This window comes from Cicer arietinum, chromosome 6 (assembly GCF_000331145.2).
Source record: "Cicer arietinum cultivar CDC Frontier isolate Library 1 chromosome 6, Cicar.CDCFrontier_v2.0, whole genome shotgun sequence".
Lineage (NCBI taxonomy): Eukaryota > Viridiplantae > Streptophyta > Magnoliopsida > Fabales > Fabaceae > Cicer > Cicer arietinum.
The window spans coordinates 18009478-18019853 of NC_021165.2; the positions used below are offsets into that span (position 1 = coordinate 18009478).

A 10376-nucleotide genomic window follows, 5' to 3' on the forward strand; every position below is an offset into this window, starting at 1 on the left:
ATCGGAAGAAAACGAAAAAACAGAGGGTTGAAAAAGTAGAGGAAGAAAAGAAGAGAAAGAAAAAGAAAAAAAACAGAGGAAGAGAAAAAGAGAAAGAAATGAAGAGAAGACAATGAAGACAAGGCTTTGTGGTAGGTTTAGGTCGTATGATAAGTGTAGGTACTTGGTCGTGTGGGAAGTTATATAAAATCTCATGATTACCAACTCATCCAATTAATTTTTTTAAAAATCTCATGATTACCAACTCATCCAATTAATTTTTTAATGTTTTTTAAAAGTGGTTTTAGTGTTACTAATAGGAAATAAAATGTGAAAACCAAATATTCCGCTATTATTGTGATCACCGCCACACCGCTTTCTAGCTAACTCACCACTATTCATCCTTAGCAATTGATCTTTTGCATATTGGAGTAATAGCAGAAGCCTCAAATCCCACCATTAAATTGCGGTATATCGGGGCTATACCAGATATTTAACAGTACTGAATCTTGCAATGATAAGATTCAAGGCAACCCTAATTTATGACCAAAGAATGTCTCGTAACTTTCTCTATTTTGTCTGCAGTTTGACAAGAGAATTAAGAGACTATGAAAGAAGAGGATATTCTGTCAAAATAGTTTCGGTTTAATATCCCTCAAGTATAGGGATTCAGTTGAATAGGAGTACTAGTAGGGATTCAGTTATATAGGAGTACTAGTAGGGATTTAGTTATATATGAGTACTAATAGGGATTCAATTATATAGGAGTACTAGTAGGGATTTAGTTATATATGAGTACTCATAGGATTTGGTTGTTTAGTAATCTAGTATAAATATATTTGATGTATTACCAATATATTTCAATTTCAATAAATATAATTGTATTCTAATTCTTGAGATGGTATCAGAGCAGGTTCTGATTTTGTGATCTGTCTTTGTGCTTCATTACCGCTATCGGCGGCGGCAAATGCCGCCGGCAGCACCACTTTTTTCAGTGTTTCAATTTTTTGGTTTCATAGAGTCGTTTGTTGCCATCAGCTCCAGCTGCCTTTCTAGCAACCACGACGCTATACCTGCCCCCAAAAGCACCGCTTTCACTGTGTGTTTTTTTCCAATGACTTTGTTTTATTTTTTCTTTCTATTCTTGATCTGTCCATTCATCAATCACCTGTTTGAAGTTAGTGAATGCAACATCATCTTCACTGGTAAAAGGGATGTCAACAGATGATTTCATACGCTGCAACAAATTTCTATTCTCAATCAGAACTCTCTGAGCTTTATCAATCAAATCCTGCTTGGCAGCAAGAAGCTCGTGGCACTGTTCTATGAAGCTTGTAGTTCAACCTTCAAACTGCAACATCGAATCAAATTACTACCTAGGAGTCAAGAAAAATTCAACACCATTGAATTTTCTAGTGCGCATTCAAAGTCAACAAACACCGCCGCAATCCACCGCGCGTCCATCTTCTCTACGTATGGGTCTGACGCACCCCCACCAAATTCGTGCGTGAGAATGCATGCACCTGTCTCCGGCTCCCCTCTGCAGGTCTTTTCATAAATGATGTACTGGTTGTGCCTTTATCTCCCTGAAGCATGCCGCTCTCTCCTTGAAACATATTCAAGTTTAAATATTTTGAGTTTTTGATATTATTGTTTTGAAGCTTTCAAATGCAGTCTTTTAGAAGAACGGAGCTTGCTTTGTTCAATTACTTGCCATGAATTTCTCTCAAACTGATGATCGATCAGGCTATCTGGCTAGACTACATTTATAACAATTCTCTCCGAATTCAAATGCATCCCTGAGTTGCCTATCCATATTTTTTATTATTTTGTGGAGCAAAACATTGTTTTCTTGTAGCAAGCTAAAGTTAAGCTTTAGATTGAGGGGGAGTGTTGTACCATTGCCGCCGTTTTTTCGTAGATTGTAAATAAGAGAAACTTGCTGTTTTTTGTTTTTCATCCATGACGGGAGAAGGAGTAGTGATTCATAATGGAACCGAGACTGAAAGAGGAAATAAAAAATTTCAAGCCGAATTGCAAAACCTCTCATCCGTTCACAAGTTGAATGGGAAGAACTATTTGAATCAGTCTCAAATTGTGCGCACATTTTTCAAAGATAAAGGGATGGCAGAATACTATACAGATGAACCCCCAAAGAAACAGATCCCAAATTTAAGAGGTGGGATAAAGCGTATAAACCTACCGCTTTCATTGCGGTTTATATATTCATGAAACTTTAGACACCTTCATTGTGGCCCTTTTTTCTGCCTTCGTTGCAGCCACATGAGATTTCTTTTTGCTGGCTTCATTGTAGCAACTTGAGATTTTTTTATACCTATTTGCTTCCGCATAAACCTACTGCCTTCATTGCTGTTTCTATTTTCCTGAAATTTTAGCCACCTTCATTGTGGCCCTTTTTGCCGCCTTCATTGCGGTTCCGTCTTCATTGCGGTTTTTATTTCTTAGCCACCTTCATTGTGACCTTTTTGCCGCCTTCATTGCAGCAACTTGAGATTTCTTTTTGGCCTAATTTGCGCTCCATATAACTCCTCCCATGACAACCTTGCAGATTTTCTAACTAAAGGGTTAAACAATAGCAACTTTGAAAGAATTGTATTCAAGTTGGGAATGGAGAACACCTATTCACCAGCTTAAAAGGGAGTGTCAAAATATGTTTCGGTTTAATATCCCTGAAGTATAGGGATTCAGTTGAATAGGAGTACTAGTAGGGATTCGGTTATATAGGAGTACTAGTAGAGATTTAGTTATATATGAGTACTATTAGGGATTCAGTTATATAGGAGTACTAGTAGGGATTTAGTTATATATGAGTACTCATAAGATTTGGTTGTTTAGTAATCTAGTATAAATATATTTGATGTATTACCAATATATTTCAATTTCAATAAATATAATTTATTCTAATTCTTGAGATATTCTATGAAGGATATTTTAGAAATAGCCTAAAACCTGTTTCACAGCGAATCTTAAAAAAATTGAGAAACTTGATTGTTTCAAAATTACGCTCTTTAAGTGAGTTTTAGTGGCTTGATAAAAATTGGATTGGTACTCTAAAAATTGCTCCAATCTGTACTACATTTTATAATCTTTTATTATAAATCAGTTTGGATAGAAGCCTATATTTGTTCTTGAGACAGTATTGCACTTTATTTGGAACTAGTTAATTCTTACAATTTGGGTTGAGTTTAACTCAACATTTATAAAATCGAATTGGCTCGTAAAATGAAGAGTGCCTCTCACTTATAAGTTCATTTTAAGGTTGTATTTCATCGATGTGATACTTTTAATACACTCTCACGCTCACGACCAGACATCTGGACTGTGACCTAAGTGGCCCAAAAGTGGGTAGCCAACAGATACGGATAGGTTTCATACCGTATTAAAATTCAACCATTACAAAACCAACTTGTAAGGGTAAGAGGTGCCTCCCCCTCATAACATCTTCAGACTGTATCTCATTCGATGTGAGACTTTTAACATTGACATTAGTCAAACCTTGTAACTTCTATTTTATTTAAATGGATTACATAATTATGTGAATAGGTTTGCACCGTCATCTGATCCATCACTGACTATCAAGTTTTATGAGCGAACTCCTGAGCAACAAGCACTGTTGGGATATCTCGATGATTCTACGCAAATTGAAAGAACTCGTGATGAAGCACCAGAAGGTGGAGAAGCCGTGGCTTCTGAGCGATTCACGAGAGAACCACATGGGTCAGTTGGGGCAGCAGCTGGTCATCGAGCCATTGCACAAAGCAACAGTACAGAAATTGCAGATGCCTTATTTCGATATTCTGCACCAGAAGAGGTATTTTAAGCTGGAATGTATGGTATTGCTAAAGGTTGGTCTTTGGTCTTTTTTGTTGTTTGACCATTCAGTTTCATATTGCTTATTGTATGGACAGGTGATGACTTTCCCATCAACTTGTGGTACTTGTGTTGCTAAATGTGAGACTCGAATGTTTGTCACCAGTATCCTTTTACCATTTTTCATACTTCGGAGAGACTCCTTACACGTGTTTGTTACCTGTGTCTGTTTTAGGCTTTTAGCATTCAATGACAATTAAATTTCAAATGATTGGCTTAAGGATACATATTTTGTATATGCAAGAGATTACAGGGTTTGCCGGAGGAATAATTAAATGATTTAATGCTGATTTTGTTTAAAGTACAGTTGACATATTTATTCCTTTAATCCCTATCTTTGTATCGACCTCTTTTTTTGAATCCATGCTTGATTTACTTTTAAAGCTTTAGCCACTCTGTTGAGTAAATAATATTTTTTGATAACCGCATTTCAGATAAAATATCCTGTTTTTGCTGAAAGGCAAAGACTGTAGATATTTTCCTCTTTGGGATTTGGGCCTATTTAAAACTGAGGGGTGCAATTTGGAAGGTGTAGTGTAAAATTAAAACCATTAATCGGAAACTTTCAGAATTAAGTTTGTAATAAAATATGTGCACATGCTAAAGGTAACAAACCTTAACACTGCACTTCACTTTCTAAAGTGATCCCCTCACATTAGAGGAGCCAAACCTCTGCTTTGTTAAAAATGCCTGACTTAAAATTTGCGCAACCTGCCAATTCTGATTGTAGTATGAGCTGTGTATCTCATAAGTTCTGATTGTAGTATGAGCTGTGTATCTCATAAGTTCGTATATACACTTCATTGAGCTTAACATTGTATAGATATTCCATATTTCCAAGAAGTAATTGTTATGGCATCTACATGTGATTTTTGTGGTTATCGCAACTCTGAGGTATCTGTTGATTCTGTGCGTCGTTTTCTCTTTTGATGGCCGGGGCTGGGGTAATTATTGCTCTTTACCATGCAGGTGAAACCCGGTGGACGAATTCCTGAAAAAGGAAAAAAGATTACACTTAATGTGAAAAATATCAATGACTTGAGTCGCGACGTGATTAAGGTTTGTTATTTTCTATATCCAGATTTTGACAAATCTCAAGTTCTCAACACATGCACTCTGTTGTTTATATATATAGTGACTAAACATTGGCCCTTTGCATTTAACCATTTAGCGCATCGCATTTCTTTTTTCAAACGTGTAATAATTACTCCAATTTGGGAACAGTAAGAGAGTACATTTTAGCAGAGAAGGGACTTCGGCTGTTGTAGTTATTGCTTGCATTCTCAGGGTTACTATAAGCATCAAAACCTTTACCAGAAAATGTGATTATTTGTATGGAACCTAGAAAAATTCACGCTGACTAATTCCAAATGCCACTTTGAAATTGTAATTTTGGTTCTATTCTCTAATTATGTTACTACACCAGGATGAAACCGTATCATCTTTTTAACAATCAACTTTTCAGTTTGTGGTTATCATAAGTCTGAAATTGTTCATTTCATCAAATTTCTTTGTGCCACATTGGGGCCATTTTGATATCAATGTATTCTTGTTGACGATATAGTGTTTAAGATAAGGAAGGATAGAAAATAAATAAAGACTTCTAATTATGATTATGGCACAAGATTAATTACTAATAATTAAGATATTTTTAATAGAATTGAATACTCCTCACCAAGCTAAAGCTTATTAAAGTTTGAGTTCGTCACAAATATACTCTCTAGAAAAATATAATTGAACTATATAATCTGAGAGGCCATAGTGCTGATGGTCTCAGACCATGGTAGAAGGGCTTGGGAAAAGTGTGTGAACATTGAAAGGGAATTGACATGTAGTGTATCGGTAGTTAATGCATGTGTTTGGAAGGGATCATGCCGGATATGATACTTAAAAAAAAAACTGACAGAAGAAACTTGGGAGAGAAAGAACTGTTGCCATTTTTGTACGGATGACAAAAAAGTAGTATATGGAGAGATGATGACACTGTTATAAAAGAATTAAGACTACAAAGGTGGGAACTCGACAGTTTAGTTACCACAGAGCAGATCTTGAGTACCACCCGAAAACCATGTTGAAGTCGATAAAAAAATGAAAGAAGATAAAAAATAAAGACTTATAGTTTTGACTATGATTGGATAATTACCGCACAAAGACTGAGTACTAGCTCTTATTCATACTAAGACTAGACTCCTAGTTCTAATCATGCAGGGGAAGAAAGCATGATAGTAATTAAGAAAAATGGAAACCTAATTCTAATTTTAAGAGATAATATAAGATGAGATCATCATATTTTAAGAAATTAATCATATCATCTGATGACATTGTTTCCAATGATATGTATACTATAAGTGGTGAAGTGCTCATACATTTTTCTGGTGAGAAATTAAACCTTCAAAAATGTTGTGATATTGTATTTATAACTCTCTCAGCATTCATTTATTCCCCTGGCTGTTGATTATCTGTCTATAATCATTTAAACACCTTTTTAATTATTTGTGACATACAAATTTGATTTATATCTCTTCATACATGCTATGCTATATAGCTGACTGAATTAGTTTGGTTCGATTAGTCTGATACTGCAGGTGTAACAGTTCCTGAACTTGACTTGGAGCTGGCAAGCGGCACCCTAGGAGGACTTGTTACAACTGTTGAAGGTTTAATTACAAAAATCAGTGAAAGTAAGTGTGCTCTCTCACTCTCTCTACATCAAGGTGATGTCTCATATGGTGGCAAAATTAAGAGTAACTACTGTGGAATTAAAATCGAAAGGCCAAATAGTAGTACCATGATAGGAACTTGCACCATATTGAGCACCACTTATACAAGGCAATCAATCAAGACTTGTCAAGTTTTATCAGTCTAAAAACTTGGTTTAATTACTTTGGAGGTACTCAAACTATTTGAGGATTTTTAAAAAGGTTCTTAAATTTATCAATAATTTGTAATTAGGTCTCCAAACTACAAAGTTTTTTATTACCGAAGAAAAACTAGAAAGTTTTTAATTAGGTCTTTGAACTTGTAAAAATATTTAATTAGGTTCTTGGATTTAGGGACCCATTACAAATTATTAAAAGTTCAAGGACTCCGAGCTTTTTAGTTGTGGGATTTAATTATAAATTATTGACAACTTCAAAGACCCAATTACAAAAAGCTAGTTCATAGAGTTTCTAAATAGTTTACCGACCTCTAGGTTAGTTAAACCTAAAAGTTATTTCTTCTAATCCAATAACCTACAACAAATATGTTGGGAAAAGCATTTTTAAAAAGGCAATTTGGTGCTACAAAGTTCCCACCCTTTTTGGATCTATTTTGAATAGTCTTATTTTGAATTTGCAAGAATTTGGAACTTGGGTGCAGCAGCCTTCTAAAATGAAAAATTTCTTAAGATGAATTTCAAGTTGCTCTGTCATCCACATGTTCAAGATTTTCCTGGTTCTCCTCTGATTTATTTTACTACAATCTATATATCTTTGCTCGATAGTTAGGATATTATTGATTTGATTTGCATATACAGGCCTTGAAAGGGTCCACGGGTTTACTTTTGGAGATAGTCTTGATGAAAATAGAAGAAGCAAGTGGCTAGACTTTAAATCAAGGCTAGACAAGGTATGACATACTATATAAGAGTCGGACTAAAATTCTTATGTATCTTGGTTTTGTATTTCTTCTCCTCCAGGCCTTCGCCATATAGGGGTACTTTGCTATCAGATTCTTTCATTGTTTCACTTATGGCTAACCAGGAAAAAGAGCACGACTAGGAGTAATACATAACTAGATGCATTATATTTTCATTTGTGTCTCCAATAAATTCTCTTTAACTATGTGGTAGAAAAAAAAGGGGAAATAGTCCGAGGAATTTTAATCAAGTACCTTCTCACAACAGTCAGACAAAACATTGGGCTAAAACAGCTGGTGTTCTCACAAAACTTATGGGATACATTACGGTTAACAAATTGAAGCTGTCATATTATCAATATCTTCCTGACTTTGAAGGCCTTATGACTAGCCTATTTAAGCCTGTAGGCTGTAGCTATGAAGTATGAGGTCTAAGAACTCATTACTATAACCTGTGTCTTTTCATGCTGTGCAGCTTCTTAGCTTGGATGAGGCTTGGACCCTAATTCTTGATGATGCATTAGCTAATTCTTTTATAGCACCTGTGACTGATGATCTTAAAGACGACAATCAATTAACATGTAAGTTTTTCTTAATTAATCTCTGATTGTTTTATTCAATGCAGTTTCCATTTCCAAGTTTGAATTGGAATTTTGTATATTTGTTTTGATATGGGGCCAGGCTTCTTTGTACATAACGGCATTCTTCTCTGTCAGTTTTATTGATGTATGTTTTGATCACAGTGGCCTGAAATAAAAACATAATTATTTTCTTGTCTTAAGTTTTATGGTCTTGTGCACTTAATTTGTGTATTGATGTGGTTTCAACTTTCTATTTATCACTTAACTGGGGACCATATCATTCCTGGTGTCCTCATTATTGGTAATTGGTAAAATAAACACAAGGATTTGTAGTGTATGCCAATGATCGATATCTGCAATTGACATTTGGGCGATGCTTTCCCCACCCACCCCTCCAAAAATATCCGGTAGTGAAAAATGGATTAATTATGTTACCGGAAGCTCCAATTCGGTAGTGTTTTTTGCACATTTTGAGTAAACATGGGGGATAGATGAGCAACCACCTTGACATTTCCCTTTTCAGGCGTGGGTTTTTAAATATGTGCCCTTAGGAAAGTGCATAATTGGAATTGTGTGATAGAATATAGGAGTAACATAGAATATAGGAGTAAGATAGAATATAGGAGTAAGTCCGATAGTATTATTGGCATGTTATCTACACCTGACTGCATAGATCTTCAACTTAATATATTAATGTGTTATATTGACATTTTATTGGCATGATATCTATCCAGTTGAGGAATATGAGAGGTCATGGGATCAAAATGAAGACCTAGGTCTGAATGATATGGACACCTCTTCTGCCGATGCTGCCTATGAAACAACAAACACTACTAAAATTGAGTGATCATCGTCTGGAACACTTTTCTCTTTACTCTCTTATCTCAACTCCCAACCCAAAACAAGGAGGGAAGAGACATATGTGAAGGAAGCAATTTTTGTGCCTTTGATAGCAAGGAAACTTAGAAAGTAAGAAAATGCTAGTATTCTTATTTAATGGCTGATTTGAAGCGCGCTTCTCATGAAAACTTTTGTCATCCTTTTTGAGATAGTTATTATGTCTTGAAAATATAATTTCTTCTGAATTGGCAAGTTAGTTGATTACATCTGGTTTTTGCTGATTATTTAGCTCTTCCCCCTTTTAATTTGTGTTTTTTCTTTTTGTTACTTCCCATGAGTTTGATGAAATTGAAAAGTAAGAAATAAAGAGGAAAAAATAATGAACTTAAAGAATTGCAATTTTAAGTCCTTGGGTAACAGCTAGTGATCCAAAGTGAAGGGACATGGTGGGATGTTCTCAAAGTAATTAATTTATACTGAAAAGGTACGAGAGCAATTGAAAGATGAAAAGCAGGAAAAGGGAAGTTCATTAATCACAAAGCAGTTAGATGATAATAACAGTAACTATTGAGTTTGCAAGTTATGTTATGTTAGATTAACTTGTAGTATACTTGGACTTAAGTAAAAAAATTGGCTTTGCACATTTCTTCCTTTAGTTCTTTCTAATCATGGTTAATATAAGGATATAGTTAAAGTTGTGGACCCATTATTGTAGCTGCTAACTACCTTTTAATTACTCATTGGGTAATACTTCACAAGAGTGAATATGAAAGATTGAGATGTGATGATTGATTTATTTCAACTAATTAGTTTATTTCACACGTTTTAACCTTCATATTTTGACGACCATCTTAGGAGATGTTCCCTATATTATAATGTTGATGACAGATGGAAGGAGATCTTGTGTTTGGTCTATGAAGTCGTTGCAGGTTAGAAACTAAAAATATGGAAAAGAAGATAAATTTTTATTTCTATATATAATATTGCACGATATTGGCGTTATGGGCTTGACTATTGTCACTCAATCTTGTTTGTTGGTGAAGAATCAGACTTTGTTCTTAGGTAGACTAGCTTCTAATTGTCTTTTGAATGATTATCTGACTCATAAATCAAATTATTTGACTCGATTTTGAATGATTATTAAAATATTATAACAACATAAAAATATATGAAGAATTTGTTAAACAAATCTTCTCTAATATAATTGTTAAAATCTCTCAAATTAAAGGAATTTGGTATTATAAATCAAACAAATCTTTTCAAGCTCTCTCCTCACAAAACTCTCAATTCCTTTCAAGACTGAAATATATATACATATATTTGAAATGGGTCTATCGTCACCCGTATTACCCTCCCTTTAATATATATATATATATAGAATTTGTCACCTCTATATAGTTAATGTACTACAACTTCAAATCAATATATTATTAGTAATACTTTATTTCTTTGCAATCCCATTTATAG

The 10376-nt window shown here is 34.5% G+C and overlaps 1 protein-coding gene across 2 annotated transcripts in view; it reads left to right on the plus strand.

Annotated features, from left to right (window-relative positions):
• LOC101505357 (uncharacterized) overlaps positions 1-9193 on the plus strand; it is a 15767-nt gene extending 6574 nt beyond the window's left edge. Inside the window, exons 9-16 of one of the 2 annotated variants that reach the window (XM_004505266.4) lie at positions 3544-3811; positions 3909-3975; positions 4694-4764; positions 4840-4929; positions 6443-6551; positions 7388-7479; positions 7964-8069; positions 8804-9193. In XM_004505266.4, the coding sequence (XP_004505323.1) occupies positions 3544-3811; positions 3909-3975; positions 4694-4764; positions 4840-4929; positions 6443-6551; positions 7388-7479; positions 7964-8069; positions 8804-8916 (916 nt within the window). In that variant the 3' untranslated portion in view covers positions 8917-9193. Of the gene's footprint in view, positions 1-3543; positions 3812-3908; positions 3976-4693; positions 4765-4839; positions 4930-6442; positions 6552-7210; positions 7306-7387; positions 7480-7963; positions 8070-8803 lie in introns of those variants that run through there. The other variant, XM_027335914.2, reaches the window with a different exon arrangement.
• The last annotated feature ends 1183 nt before the right edge of the window (positions 9194-10376 follow it).